General features: G+C 36.7%; 2 protein-coding genes across 2 annotated transcripts; both read right to left on the minus strand.

Moving 5' to 3' along the window:
• Positions 1-330: 330 nt before the first annotated feature.
• On the minus strand, positions 331-8528 carry cdk5 (cyclin-dependent kinase 5). Its single transcript, XM_044134575.1, has 12 exons — positions 8294-8528; positions 7892-7980; positions 7739-7806; positions 7544-7604; positions 7407-7463; positions 6995-7090; positions 6669-6743; positions 4304-4400; positions 2699-2768; positions 2531-2591; positions 2039-2119; positions 331-1831 (listed from the first exon to the last, which is right to left on the minus strand). The coding sequence occupies exons 1-12, from the start codon at positions 8328-8330 to the stop codon at positions 1745-1747; spliced, it is 879 nt and encodes a 292-aa protein (XP_043990510.1). The 5' UTR covers positions 8331-8528; the 3' UTR covers positions 331-1744.
• A 484-nt stretch (positions 8529-9012) lies between these two features.
• On the minus strand, positions 9013-16131 carry abcb8 (ATP-binding cassette, sub-family B (MDR/TAP), member 8). Its single transcript, XM_044134886.1, has 16 exons — positions 15906-16131; positions 14768-15083; positions 14529-14684; positions 13411-13505; positions 13201-13306; positions 12955-13116; positions 11521-11606; positions 11350-11447; positions 11163-11268; positions 11017-11050; positions 10549-10685; positions 10362-10456; positions 10145-10278; positions 9852-9999; positions 9519-9769; positions 9013-9356 (listed from the first exon to the last, which is right to left on the minus strand). The coding sequence occupies exons 1-16, from the start codon at positions 16007-16009 to the stop codon at positions 9273-9275; spliced, it is 2112 nt and encodes a 703-aa protein (XP_043990821.1). The 5' UTR covers positions 16010-16131; the 3' UTR covers positions 9013-9272.
• Positions 16132-16476: the final 345 nt, after the last annotated feature.

Genomic DNA, 16476 nt, shown 5'->3' on the forward strand with positions numbered 1-16476 from the left:
ATGGACACAATAAAGGTATGCACTGCAGGTAAGATATTTACTCATAAGCTTTACCACTTTACAGAATCACATATGTATTAACCTTCCCTTTAAGCCAGGCCTGCACCCTAATTTAGACATTAGCATCAGTACAGAGGGTTGGGGGGACTGGAATGTAAATGTAAAGTGGGGACAGTGCATGAAGCATACAAATCTAATCAACAAGGCTGCTGTCATGCTGCTGATTGATGCAAGATAAGCTGCTTGTATGTAAGCACACACTGATGCTTCACTGAGCTGCCTCTAAATTACCAAAGTGGAACAGCAACAAGAACACCAATAAGGCATAAACAAAGTGCGAAATAATTTATATATAGTGCTACACAGTTTTGTTCACAGGTTTATGTACACTCATCATGGGCAATGACCAAACCTATTAGCAGAAACTACATGAACAGCATTGTTACAGTCCAGATGGAACACTTTGACCTTAATAGGAAGAAGTGCGTTGGGGGATGAGGGAGTTAGAATCTAAGAACATGGTCAAGCACTGTAGGGATTTATGCTGCAGAGAGGATGGAACAATGCTGGAGACCTATCTCCATTTTTCAATTCCACCTCAACCCAACAGCAAGCTGGTTAAACCTGTTCAAACAGGACAGTAATTCAAGCAAACACCAAAACTGGATTTGGCTTGGATAAAGCTGACTTGAAAAGGCCTGATCTAAACCACATAATTATACTGAAAAGCTGAGTGTGTGGAGACCAAGCAACTTAAACTAACATTCTGCCAGGATGAGTGATCAAATATCCAGCCAGGTTTAGGCCAGAAACTTCTTCAGAACAGAAATATAGTGGTTCTGGTGTAATTTACTACAGGACTATAGGATTTGAACCTATAAGTTTTCTTTATTCTGTTATAAGATATTCATCTATGAATTTTGTTTTTACGTCTACCCTCGTTTTTGTAGGAAAAAAATACTGAAGCTGTATATTGCATAAACCATCCATCCTAGTAAACAGCAGTTTAAATAATTTATTAACAGCCTCAAATTAATATATTACAGATGATAAGCGTATAGAAACCCCTGACTGGAACTGTATACATATCAATCATAAAAGTTCCTAAACAAACTAGTTGTTCAAAGCTGACTTACTTTTAGTAATACTTCCACACCTGCAAATATAAATATATCAAGTATGGGATTACCAACACTTACACTGGTCTCTACAGGTGTTAAGATTTGTATAAGCAAAAAGAACTACTGAAACACAATCCATCAGGAATAGAAACTACATCTCAACAAAGGCGTGAGTGACTGATGCACTAAATACAAGCACTTTGGCAGGCATCTGATGTTAACTCACCAAATTATATGACCATAGATCACGAGGGAACACTAAAGAAAATCGACTGAAAACATTTTTTTGCTTTGAAAATCTAACTTAAATAGACAAAAAAAAAAACGTATTACTATAAAATGTATTAAATGTAACCCTGCCCTCATTGGTGCTAATTAACTTGGAGTGATGTTTGAACCTAATTAAAACAGGCTTTTAACTCAAAAGACCCTAAAGCTTAGCAGAGCCACTGGGCTTTGTTCCACACAGAGGCACAACAGAATGAACTGCATGGGAGAACTGCATGGGAGTGTCAGAATCCCAGTGAGGGATTTGCCTTGTTGAGAATCGCTCCTAACAACCAAACAGAGTGAAGGATGATTGATTCTTGCGGCTGCGGCTTGGTGACAGGCAATTTAGCATTTTAGGGTGGGCAGAAGTCTGCGAAGTAGGGGTGCTGCAAGGCCTCTTCAGCTGAAATCCTCTGAACGGGATTACATTTCAACAGGTTCTGGATCGGGTGAAACAAAACAGTTTTAATGAGTGAAAAATAACAACACTGATTCATGTGAGCAAAAATGTAAATCAGCAACAGCTTTGCATAACTTTGCTGCTGTGACTGAACACGTGGCCCAATTAACACAAAGTGACATCTTTAAACTGCCTTAGCAGATTGTTGCTGCATAACAAGACAAAACAACTGCGATGTCTGAAGTACCTGCAGTAGATCCCTTCCTGTGCTACTTAGTTTAGGAACCACATTCACAAGGGAGGTGGTGGCTGGATACATGGGATATGGCTGGAGAAAAAGCAAACTGCATATCAGAAGTCTGGAAGTATACAGGTGTGATGCATACAGATGTAGTTCATGCCTTATGAACTTCCCCAAAGCTCCTGAGCAGGCTTTGCTTCTTTACCCTCTCAAGCCTTTGATTATAGCTGTTGCTTGTGTCTCTTACTATTACACTTTTCCCCCTTCATTTAACTTTCCATTAACATACTTGAATACAACAGCCATGTTCTCTACAATGGTTCTTTTGTAGCCTACCCATCAATGACAGTCTGCTAGACATCTGTCAATTCAACAGTGTTTCTTATGATTATGTAGAGCATAATATCCTTGTAGTTAAAATAAGTTTGCATTAGTTTATATTAGTCTGTATTACATTTTTTGGTGTCATTATTGACAGTTTGACAATAATAAATGTACCTTATAATCAGGAAGTTTTGTCATTGTTGGCCACTGTTCCTCCGTAGGTGTGCCCAACAATGTACAAAGCGGTTAAAGAAAATGTTTAAAACAAAGTGTGACATCAAATTATTGACAATGTTGACTTCTTCTCGTCAATACTGAAGCAACTTAAAAAAGAAAGGATATCTGAAGATTCTTTTCAACTGGTCATCCACATCATTGCCAGGGAATAACGGCCTTCCAGCATTAGCCAGCTCTAAAACAAGAGAAAAAGTTCAATCTGATTTAGCACAAAATAAAATACACCACAGAAAACTGTTTTGGTTACTGGATACTTCATGGACTTAAAATGTTTTCCTCCTGATAGTAGAGGAGAATTTGAACTCTATTTTTTTACGTATTTATCACAATATGTACCCCCAGTGTTTTCAATCAAATATAATCATCATCTATTAATAATTCAGCCAAGTCCACACAACCTTATGACATCCAAATGGGAGTAAGCAGTGCCCCCAACTGGTAAACTGATCACCTTGAACAAGCATAGACTCACATTTTTCACTTCCTAATGAGTCTTTGCTCTGCTGCTTCTTATTGATCTTTGCCTATCAAAGCCTTGTTCTCCTTAAATTACTGCAGTGAAGCATGCCAAATGCAGACAGCGGCTATAAGGACGAACACATCGAGATGTCTTTTGTTTGACGCAACTGTGTATCTGAAAATCTCAGGATTTTTCTTCCAGTTATTTTTGAAGGCAACATTGCCACAATAGTAGAAAATTGTTTTGTTGTATAGCAATGAGACAAATGGTAGGAAGGAGAACATCAGCTTACCTTTGATCATATGCAGTGGTTACATAATACTTTTAGACTGCTTAACAGTACTATTCTCACTGCCATAACTGCAGTAAAATCTACCAAAAATCACTACAGTAGTAAAATAATGACACAAGGCTTCTTTACACAACTTGCTGATTTTCCAACGTGATAAAAATGTATTTTGGCTTTATTTATTTATTATGGATTACACAAATCAGTCTCCAAAACCCTCTGATATCAGAAAATGCAATTTCTGACCATATTTTATTGTGTGATTATTCTTCAGTAGGTAGAAAAGATCTCTGGCAACAGATGAGAAACAGTTTAACTCTGTCTCCTATTCAAAGGATTTGTTGCTTCAGAGTTACAAAAATGTAACACTGAATAAACTTTGGGGTATTTGGAGGATGAATAAATTTTTTTTAAATTCACAGGAGAAACACAAACAAATCTGTACCACCATAGCAAAAAAACTAACACTTCTGTGACAGGCCCTTTATCAGGCAAAGATATTTTAATCCACTTTAAATTGATGATGGCTAAGAGACTGAAGCGTCTAAACGATCTTTGGATGTTGAATTTTAAATAAACATTTAGAATAGTATGCTTTATTCTCTATCTGTTTTACTATCAAATAAAGAAATTCAGTTCAGCAATTATCTTTTCCCAGTTGTCAAATATAAACACCTTCGCATTTACTCTTTCCACTTAATGTACAGCACTTCATAAATAAACCAAGCCTGACTTTCTCTTACGCGTGGCCATTTAAGCTTTTATGAGCATCATGAGACAGAGCCCTGACTGCAATAATTAATTCCTGCAATTAAATGAGCTCTGTGCTTATGCGAATGAATCATGCATTTTTAATCCCGCTGCTATGTTTTATTTTTTTCTCACAAGAATGAACCAAAAGAGGCAATCACATAATAACACAATCTTTTTAATGACAAAAAAAACAAAAAAAAAAACAAACCTGCAAATATGCAGCCAGCTGACCACATGTCAATAGAGGTAGAATAAAGTTTAGCACCAAACAACACATCTGGAGGTCGGTACCACAACGTCACAACCTGCAGAGAAACCAAACCACAATGTAAGGATTAACCAGTAGTCAACAACTATTGCAATAAAAGACTGAACTGCTTGTTTTTTAAGCTTAAAGTTAATTTTGTGCCTTTTGTACCTTTTAGTTAAGAGACTAACATAAAAACCCAACTGAAAAACTGAAGAAAACGTACAAAACATGCTTAAAGGATAAACAATCACAATCAAAAATAAAGACTAAAACAAGAAGACAGCAACATTGTTTTCTGGAGAAAAAGGAACCCAGCAGCTGATAGGTAAGGATAAATGGGACTAAAGGCAAGGAGCACAGCTTCTTTTTCTGTAGCTAAGCAGCAGTGTGCAACACCTTAAAACGATCATTGCCTGAGTTTTATCGCTGTTCCAGAATCGGAGCAATTCATCCAGCATACTTTCCTTAAAATCAGACAATCAGTTTCAAGATGAACAAAAAAAGAGAGAGAGAGAGAGAGAGAAAAAAATCGATTCTAGACAAAAATGGCCCCATTTGAAGGGTCATTTGTTATTTGCATTGATTAACATGTCACAGAGTTCCTGTGCTGATAAACTAAAGGCCATAAGAAATGCATAAAGAAAATGGCTAAGATGACATAATGAGGTTGAAAAGAGCAGCTTCAAAGAAGTTGCTATAATTGGCATTTTTTTTCCTCATCAGAAACACTTTGTCCAGCTGTTCCAGGAATATTATTCAATGAAACTGAGCTGCAAAGCATCAGTTAACCCCAACGTGAAGCGATACAGTAGGTCTGCTATAGAAAGGAGTAAATTATATTAGAAATGGAAGTTTTACTTCAGTTGGCATGGGTTTAATTTTAAGTCCCCAGACTTTAACCCTTTCTTGCATACAAAATGGAGTATGATATCAGATTCAGAAAGAATAGTTTAGACAGACTCTAAACCCACAAGCTAGTTCAAAAGTCAAAGTCCCTTGATCTGAGTTCTTGTGAATGACATGTTTAAAGGAATTTCTGATTATATATTAAAAAAAAAAACACCAAATTTTGGGACACAGATGATTACTTAGGCAAATAACATAAAGCAGCAGAATAATAGTGAAATATTATTAATAGGATAAATATAAATAATAAGTAAAAATATCTTTCTGTACTTATTTTACACAAAACTCCTTTTCCTAAATCTTCAAAGGTCATATAACTATAACCATAAAGCATAACCATTAACTTATTTTCAAGAATTGCAACGTACATTCACATTACTTGTAGCCACTTCAGACTAACTTATTTCCTCTTAGGACCCCAGAGAGAGTGAGGTCAATGTGTTCATGGACAAAATACACAAAATCATCTCTAGAAATGCTCTGATTTCAAACTCTCTGTGCTTTAAGTACAATTTCCCTTTGGAATTTTTGGTTTTTCCAGTTTCCCAGTTCAACCAATTGTTTTTAAAAATCACATATTAATAAATAGATTGCATTTGTGGTTCTGTGAAGGCCTATTCTGACTTTTTTTTACATACATTGGTGAACAAACAGTTTCATGAAAACACCAGGCAAAGTTAATATTTTGGAGAAGTTGAAAGTGGACATACAAAGCTTTGGACAGCTCATGGATACCCGTTCAGTCCATCATTTGAAAATTAGTAATAAAACTAACTGCAAAACAAACAAAACACAGCCCTCCATTTACAATGACCACTGGCTATTGTAAATGTTGTCAGTCACTGTGCTGAATTATTGTGCTCAGGTGATGACTGACGAGTCGCATATATGGGACAACGCTGTGACCAAAGTCTGCAATATAGTGATGTGACATTCACAAACGATCCAATTCTTCTGGACGGCTCTTTACTAAGAAGACAGGCCTGGAGCCTCACCGAGAACCGTTCTTTGTTCTTGTAATGCTCTGCATACACTATTAATATTCTATTTAATTATATACATGGATATTTATTTAATTAGTGAATAAATAAAACACAAGAATGGAAGAGCATGCACATTGCTCTTTGATTGTTTTCTTCACCTGTCATGGTGGCAGACATTACAGCACTGTGCTGCCTGGCCACATACAGCAAGAGAGAGCGTGAAAACAGTCATGGTGCACGCTTTGTGCTTGATTACTTCTTGCAAAGTAAATTTACATAACACAAACTGTAGTTAAAGCTTTTAAATCAGCCAGGAAGCTGATCTCTGACTTAGTTCCCTTTACACTGCCCACAGCAGCCTAGAATTCTGCTCTTTAGCCGTATATTTTCTACTGGAAACAGAGTATCTGCAATATAAATTATGCATAACTTACCTCTGCTGAGTAACATCTCACAGGAATGCCAAAAGCTCGAGCCAACCCAAAGTCAGCAAGCTTCAATTCCCCATTCTACAGATGAAAAAACAGAGGTGGGTATTTTATTATAATTTTCAGAATGGTCCTTACAGTCCTACGTAGCAACAAATTTAGTCGTGTCTTTCTAGTTACTAAATAAGTATCTGCTAAAAAAGGTCACTAAGACAGTAATACACATCCAACAGTCACACTGCAATAATTCTGGTTTTCACATTTCCAAAGCAGCAAGTAGACTGGCCCATACTGGAGCCAATGTTTAAGCCATGTCAAAGTCCAACACTTACTCTGTTGATGAGAAGATTTTGTGGTTTCAGATCTCTATGAAGAACGTTTCGACTGTGACAGAAAGCGAGGCCTTTTAACAGTTGGTACATGAACGACTGCAGAGTAAAGACAGGAATATTCAGGAATATTATTTTTACTTTTTAAAAGCTGTAACAAACACGATGATCAAAATGTCAAACATTAAGCTGCCTTTAAAAAACAGAAAGAAAAAAATGCATTGCACATTTCAGCAACAGGTGGTTTACATTATAAAAACACAAAGTTATACAACACACAGTCAACAATTGAAGCATTACATTTTGTAAAGTGCCATTGTTACACATGAAAATATTGATTGTTTCACTAATAATCCATAGTAGGAAGAAACAATACAGTAGGATTTTTCTCAGATGCAGTGTCCTTATTTCTCACCTTCACAGTTTCAGGATCTAGATCCCCATTACAGCTGTCAAAATATTTCTTCAAATCCTGCAATGCATCACAAACATATGGTCTTTTAGCCATAGACCACAGTTACCAAACTCAATTAAACTGGCTGAGTAACTCACCTGATCACAATATTCAAAAACCAATGTTAACTTCTTGTCACTGTGCAACACATCATGCAATCTAAAATAAAAAATACAATTAAGAGTCTTCAATGTTGCCGATTTCAGATTAAAAAATAAGACAGTCATTTACAGCTCACAAGTAAATCACACAAAGCATATACGCATAGAGAAGAAAACAAGCAGCAGGCATACCTGACAATGTTTTTATGCTTTAGTTCTTTCAGAAGACAGATTTCTCTTAAAGCAGAACTTGGCACCCCCTGTAAGCAGTATACATTGTGATTTAGCATTAGCCTGCTGAACGCCCATCAACAAACAGTGCAACCGTCAACAATGTGTCCAAACCTCGTCGTCGTCGTCCAGCCTGACCCGTTTTAATGCCACGATTTCATGCGTCTCTCTGTTTTTAGCTTTGAAAACAGTTCCATACGTACCTACAGAATAAACAAGGCCCCATTAACTACAGATAACACTCCACTGTCGATGAATTGCATAGCAACTCAAGCTAGCAACCTTCCTATCGCCAGATGAATTCAGCATCCTAAAATTAAAATAGTAAACGAACCCATTTCAAATTAAATTAAAAATGGTAGAAACAGCACATGATGGAATTTCCAGGGAGGGTCAGAAAACACGAGCATATATTTTACAGTCTAGTTTAAATGATCAAGCTCCATAAAACCATTGCTATGCTAGCATTAGCTGCGGCTAGCAGATGTTACCATATGTTTTTAAGACAAAACTTACCCTCTCCAATTTTTTCAAGCTTTTCATATTTCTGCATATTTGGTCAATGAAGCCAGCCTTGAGCTAGCTTGCAAGCCTACGACCAACAAACCCCCCAAAATGGGGTAGACAAAATGAAATGGCTACTGACGCTAGCTAAATCTGGCTGCACTTGATGCTTGTAGTCGAATTGCAGACGGTAGCACAACTATCTTTGTGGCCACCTAGAGGTTGACAGGGCGAACTGCAATGTAACAGCATGTTACTGGTTCCTACTGTTCACCATTGGCTTCGTGAAATACAAACAAAATGGCAAGTCATTTCATTCTTATTTTAGAACTAGTGTAAGAAATATTGCTATCTAATATATATATATATATATATATATATATATATATATATATATATATATATATATATATGGAAGCAGGAAGAACTTTAGGTTGTTAAATTGTCAACTTGGATCATCATTCTTTCTTAAATGTTTTTAAAAAAGGATGTTTGTTAAGTCTATGTAATGTATTAGTTTGTGGTTCAGAGGCATACCAACGTTTTAAAAATCGCTACATTTTTCCATGATAGCATCATGGTTAAAATTAATTTGCTCCAAAATTAGGTTAATCGTGTATTCCTATATAAATACAAGTTTAAATTAACCATAGTTGCTTTTTTTAAAGAAACATAAGACATTGGTGCTAAACATAAATTTTTTAAGTACCAAATCTAAATAAAGACATTTCTCATCTCAAAAAGATTTTATTTTCCAAAAACTAAACTTTACAATTTAATTTGTTTCATAAGCTTAGTACAGTAGCGTTTTTAAAATCATCACATTTTAATCCAGTTGGTCCACTTAACACACATTTACCATTTACAAATGTTTGATTTTTCTATGAAACTAAACAAACGGAGACAAGTTCATTTTCTAACCCAGCAGATGTTATCCATGAATTTCACTCATTAATTTATCACTGCACAACTAAAAACTGTTTGTAAATCTTTATTTCTGCCCCTCGGTTCTTTGTCTGCGGATCAGATCAGAATAAAGTCCTCCTTTGCTCAGCAGTTCCAAATGTGTTCCAGCCTGTGTCAAAAGAACAACTTGTTAGATCATGCATTGAATAGATGTAACATTACGGTAAATTTCTAAAAATTAAATTACGATATGTCGTTTGGGGATTCATTTTTGAACTCCTTCATGAGCCAATAGATTTAATTGAGTGCCCATGCGTCTCCAAATCCTCACCTCCACAATGCGGCCATTGCTCATGACACAGATTAGATCGGCCCCTTGGATAGTGCTCAGTCTGTGGGCGATGATGAGCACAGTGCGACCCCTTGTGGCCCTGTCCAGTGCTTCCTGCACCACCCGCTCGGATTCTGCATCAAGAGCGCTGGTGGCTTCATCGAGCACAAGGATGCTGGGGTTCTTGATCAAAGCTCGGGCGATGGCAATCCGCTGTTTCTGGCCCCCTGATAGCGCCGCACCTCGCTCACCTAGATATAGAAACCTAGAAGCTTAGAATTTATGTGCAACACAGCGTTTCAAAAGAGATTAAGCTTAAATGGCAGCACATACCAACCATGGTGTTATAGCCATCTGGGAAGCTCATAATGAAGCGGTGAGCATTAGATTGCTTTGCTGCACTAATGACCTCAGCATCTGTGGCATCAGGCTTCCCAAAGCGGATGTTCTCCATGATAGATGATCCAAACAAAACTGGCTCCTTCAAACAGAAGAGAGAATGCAATGACACCTAAAATTTAAATCTAAACCTACTTTTTTAATACAATAACTATTCTCTATGTTGATTATTAAGTATTATATATGTTATTTAAGCTTGATATGGTCAGGTGGATAAAATAATCTACCTGATTGATGAATCCAATAACTTGGCCCCTGAGCCAAGCCAAATCCAGCGTGCGAATATCGAGCCCATCCAACATGACCACACCATTGGTTGGGTCGTAGAAACGCTCCAGTAAAGATGCCACTGTAGACTTCCCTACAGGGTTCAACTTTTATGAGCAAACCTTGAAATCATTTAGATGTCACACAATGAAATTTAATGACATTCTGTCAGAATACCTCCTCCAGATTCGCCAACAATTGCAACAGTTTTACAAGGTGGCAGCGTTAAACTGAACTTCTTCAGGACCTCATGGCCGGGTCTTGTTGGATAACTATTGACACACAAAAAATAAACATTTATTTCATGTTATCTAACAACTTTATTCAGTTCTTAGAAGTGTAGAAGACGCTATATGTGTTAAACCTGAATGTAATGTTCATGAAGTCCACTCTTCCAATCAAAGAGTGGAAGGGGATGCGTCCTCCCCCAGAGAGAGGAATGGTTGGCTTTAAAGACAGGTATTCAAAAACCCGGGCCCCAGCGCTCATCCCTCTCACCACCTGCATGAAAGTTTCATTCCACAGAAAACTTTAGGAGCAAAAGTAACAATTCAAGAATTTAGACAACATTTTGCAAAAGTATTCATATTCCTCGAAGTTTTTCACACTTTGTCTTCTTAGAAGTAAAAACTTCAACATATTTTATGGTGATTATATGTGGCAGACCAAGACAGTGTGGTCCATAATGGGAATATGAAAAGAAAATCAAAGCTGGTTTTTAAAGTTCTTTTTACAAATACAAATCTGAACATTACCCTTTGCATTGGTGTGCAGCCACCTTCACTTGCACCTTTTTAGCAAGGCACAAACCAAAGGTGTAACTTTAACTTACCTGTCCGAAAAGGATGGAAATACCGGCCAAGGACCTGAGCACAAAACAGACGTATTATACATTACTGAAATAAGTTGAGTTTCAACAAGTGCATTCAATTTTTTATTGTGAATCAGATGAAGAAATAAAGATGGTGCATCTCATACCTCTGAACAGTCTGCGAAGCAACCAAGAAAGACATCAGATCTCCAGGAGACATCTCATTACTTGAAATTAACGTCCCTCCAGCAAAAATAGTTCCCAGCACAATGCCTGTTTGAACAGCATCAGAACACTAGACTTATTGAAGGTCTGACATATGTTGTGTCCAAAAGCAACAACGTAAACACTCACAGTTCAGTGCCACGTTTGACAAGCCTTGGAAAACTGCGATGCCTCCACCAAGATTTTCATTCATTTCACATGATTTGTCGACTTCATGTGCATACAGTCTGAGGAAAAACATAATAAAATATTAAGTATAGTTAATTTTTAAGAATGATTTCAGAATGTGCTTTAACTCACTGGAGTTCTCGTTCCTCCATAGCAAAAGCTTTCACTGTTCGGACATTACCCAGAGCCTCATCTGCCACCTCTGTTGCTTTTGCTACCTGGATTTGAACAATAGCAGAAGCCAGTCGGATAGTAAATTAAACAACATTTTGAAAAATATTTTTTATGGTTGATTTTGAGAGCAAACAACAAGCATTAACGTACAGAAGTATCCGTAGTCCTTCAACTTTTCAGATTTTGTCACATTATAATCACAAACTTCAATCCAACAGTACCATAAAGTAAAAAAGGACGTTGATAGTGCTTTTCAAAATTCTTTAGAAATAAAAATCAAAATAGTGCAATGTGCATTTGCATTGAGCCTCACTTGGTCAATCCTTTAAGGACATTCTGACATTGTTCTTTGCAAAACAACACAAGCTCAAGATTGCTGGGTTGATTCAGTCTGTGTAGATCACTTGTCAAGTCTTGTCACAGATTCTCAATTCGATTCAAGTCTGGACTTTGACTAGGCCACTCTAAGACACAAATACTATTTTGATGCACTGACTATTTGTTTGGTGGGTGTTGTCCTGCTAAAAAGTGAACTTCTACTCAAGTCTTTTGCAGATTGTAACCGGGTTTCTTTCAGGATTGCTCTACATTTAGAACCGTCTATTTTCTCCATCAACTATGACCAGCTTTCAAACCCTGCTGAAATAATGTCTCTCTGTAGCAAGAGGCTACCAACATAGCAAGAGGGTTTCTGATGACCACTGCTAACCACACAAAGCTCTGCATGTAGACCATATGGTTAAATTTGTTCTCATCTAATCACAGCACTGATATGGAAAACTTTAAATAAAGACGTTGATATCATGATAGCGGCAGGTGTTCGTCCAGTAATTGGCAAGTTGCTGGAAAATATTATATATAATAAACATTATACATTTGTCATTATCTACACACATATCAATAATATACCATCACTTTTCTTTTCCTCCATGTGCTAACATAGGCTTTTGCTAGAAGGATTTCCTTACGTCAACATTTTCTTCAAAATGCAGGTCGCCAAAGGGACAAACATCCTACATAAAGAATCCATGCATTCTTTACTTCATCATCCTGTTTCCATGCTATTCTTCGCTTTAGCATCTGTTTCCTGTTGTGCAAGTAAGCAAGCCTTGGGTCATACAAAGGTGTGAACACTTTTCTTTAGGTAATCATAAAATTCCATAACAGTACCTATTTCCACATGTTTGACATTCCCATACATTGCCTTCACCAGGAAAGGTTTCTTCTGTATCCTTGTTTTTCCATTTTAATACTTTGTTCTGGTCTTTCAAATAAACTCTGAAGATTTTACACCTTTTCTTTATGGAATAAAATACATTGACATTTGTGGTCGTAACATGACCAAATGCGAAAAAAAAAAAATCAAACAGTATTTATAATATAAAATATTACCTGTTCTTGAGCAAGACGAGATAGTTTGCGCAGAAATGAACCCATAAGAGCTCCTGCTCCCACAAGACATGGGAGGACAACCACTGTTAAGCCTGTGAGCTTGGGGGAGATGATATAGAGAGACACAAAACACCCGACTGTCTGTGTGATGCTCCGCAGACCCTGGAATTATACAAGATGGGAAAATGGTTGCAATTTTTATATGGTATGTGTGACTAAAATGCTGACTCATGCTTGTGGAAATACCTGAGAAATAACCAATTTAAAAGAAGACTTGAACTCCTGAATGTCAGCGGTCAAACGGTTTACAAGCTGCCCGGTTTTACTGGCGTCAAAGAAAGCAACATCTTGCCTGGTGAAAAAAAAAAAAAAAAGAGTAGTACTTAGTTTTGAAAAGTGACTTTGTTTGATTATGGTTTAATACAGTGTTCAGAGTCAACATTGTAGAATATATACCTTATCAGGGAAGCAAAGAGGGTTTTCCTCATGTCTGATGCTACTCTTTCCCCTACCCTGGACAGTAAGATGATGTAGCCAGTTGTTAGCAGGCCCTGCAAAAAAGATTTGAACAACAGAGGACTGAACCTTTTAAATCTGTGACATCTCAATTTTTGCATGCAAATGGTAAAATTTACTCATGTTGGAACCTACAGGTGGTTCTGGGCAAATCTGTTAATACCCCTTTAACTTTTTCACATTGCATCACATTACAACCAAACATCTTAGTCTATTTGCACAATTGTAAAATTATTGTTAGCACAATATCACTGTACACAATATATAAATAACAATAAAGTGTGCGGAATGATTTAAGTGTTTATGTAATTCAGGTTCTCTATTCCTGTAATATATTTAGTGACACTTAAAGCAACATAAAAAGCTTTATATTGTAAAGAAATAACATGGTAAATTCAATGAGAAAAATGTTTCAAAGATAAAGGCAAAAACAAATACGAATTGTTAATCAGACACTGTTTAGATCGAAATGTTACATTCCATTTTATTTTTCCAGAAACAGAATAGACTAATCCTTATCTGGGGTTAGTCTTAGCTTTGCTAAGAATCCAAAGCAGAGAGCTGTTTCCATTGTTTATTTACTTGTTTACTTACCAAAAGCCTCATGATTATAGCAACCTTTACCAATGTTATCGCATATCATATGTTTTTCTAATGTTGTGAAGCCCTACTCCAGATGAGTAAATTAGATAGAAGCATACTCTAAGCATGCAGAACAAATTATGGCAAAATGTGGTTCTTGAGAGCATTGATTTAGAGGGTGAAGAATATTCAGAGTTTTACTAAGAAAAATGCGTAATAAAAAAAATGTACATTCATTTCCACTTTCAACTGTGCAATAATATATGTTGCTTAATCACATAAAATTATAATGCAAAGCAATAAAGATTATGGGCTAAAAGTGAAATAATACAAAAATGTACAAAAGTACAACAACTTTTGCAAGGAACTGTATTTATATGAGAGCATTTAAGGCCTACTACCCATAACAGCACAGTACAGAACGTTGACTTAAACTTCAAAACTATATCATGTATTTATAGATGTTTTATACGTACCTGGATAGCATACAGCCCAAGTAGTTTCATAGCAGGACCTTTTATCTCATTGACGTAGGTACCTGAATGCTCTCTGAGGTAGCATGCCACCACATTTACCAAATCCCCAAGCAATAATGGGATTTGAATGTTCAAGATAGCTGCACCAAAAGCAAGCTGAAAAGAGAAAATGCATTTACAGTTTGAAATAGCAGTTTGTGTCATTGCAATCAACTTTAAATGAACCAGTTGATGCTTACCACAACAGCACCGATGAGCGCAAACAGCTGCGGTTTGACAAATTCCCACAGGATGTGCCATTTGAAGTCAGGCACAGAGTCTTTGAAGATAACTTCCTCTGGAGTGTTGTTGTTGACATCTGCCTCACAGCAGGCTACACGGCAGAACAGGCGAGCTGAAATAGTGAGGACCGCAGGTCCTAGGATGAATTTCAAACCTGGTGATTTGGATGTCCGGGAGGTGGAGTGGTGGATGGCTCTCTGAGTTAGGTTCCAAATGCGGTGCAAAGGATTGCCAGGTGGCTGTGTGGAGGTGTATGAATGAGCTGTATACCACCTGCATCAAAAGACATTACAAATATAGTTAGGGGGTAAAATTACTAGCATGAATGAAGGCATATGAGAATTACGAAGACATTTTCTGGATATTTTTAGTTACAAACTGAGATTGAGTTATTTATGGAGGTAGCCAAAGTAGGTCCCAACACATCAAGGATTATTTTTCTCATTTTGTATAAAACAACAGACACATTAACAGCATATAAACATACATTTTTAAAAACTGATAAAGATAAGTACAGGGGAAAAGCATGCACTTGATCACCCTGCATTTAAATGGACACAGTTTATTGGTATGGCTTTTATTGTAAACTGAAATCAAAATCACTTGTTAAAAAACTATGTTTTAGATCTGCAAACTAAGGTGTATTTTATGACCAATTTAGATCTTAAAACCATTTCTAACACCCCAGTAGACAAACTACATGTGGTACTCTTTCTAATTAAGAAAGTATTGCCAAGTTTTGAAATCTAAGGCCAAGACTTCAAAACTTGGCCTTAGAGTTTTGAAACCTCTAAAGCCAAGTAATATTTACTGATTCATAACTGCGTCACTCTTTCAGATCAGAGAGGGTTTTTTAACTCTGTCACGTACTGACTTGACATATTACCCTTTAATAAAGATTAAAGGACAAATCATTGTCCTTGATTAAGTATTTGCTAATATTCCTCTTTTGTCTGGATTACAAACTCAAAACTATTCGTTCCATACATGATCTAACTGCTTTGGGCCAGTGGTACCACTTGACGTGTAATTAACAAAACTAGCCTAATACAAATCTGTCACTAGCTAATCTAGCAACTGGTCACTTCAACCTACCGTGAGAGCTTCCATTTGCCCCCTGTCTTACTGCACAGTGAAGAAAAAGAGAGTGAACGGGAACAAGCAGTGACGCACAATCTGGAGCACAGGATCTGGGACATGTTTTAACCTTATTTCGGGAATAAATAACTCAAAATGTTCACTTAAACGTGGAGTTCAATAATAATCCCACGGCTCCCTGCAGGCTGCCATACTGACGCTGAAGAATCACCGCAAAGACGCAGGGGAGGAGTAAAAGTCGCATGAGTACGTCAACGCCATCGCCATATTCTGAGGGGCACATTCTTCTTTTTAACGCAAGTTGTAGACATAACCAGCCACTGAATAATAATAACTAAGTCAATAATAATGATAATATAATGGGATTGTCCTTGTGAAATAAATGTTAAATAAAAAATAAACAATCAGCATTATTACTAATATGTCAAAAAACGTTAGTTTTAAAGATAGGGTTCGGGTATCACATTCATCCCTTAAGTTATTTGTTTTTACTAAGCAACATAGAAATGCTACATTTAAATATGTGGTTTTATATATTTTCTAAAACATATTAAGCAAATTTAAGAAC

This window comes from Gambusia affinis, linkage group LG12 (assembly GCF_019740435.1).
Source record: "Gambusia affinis linkage group LG12, SWU_Gaff_1.0, whole genome shotgun sequence".
Lineage (NCBI taxonomy): Eukaryota > Metazoa > Chordata > Actinopteri > Cyprinodontiformes > Poeciliidae > Gambusia > Gambusia affinis.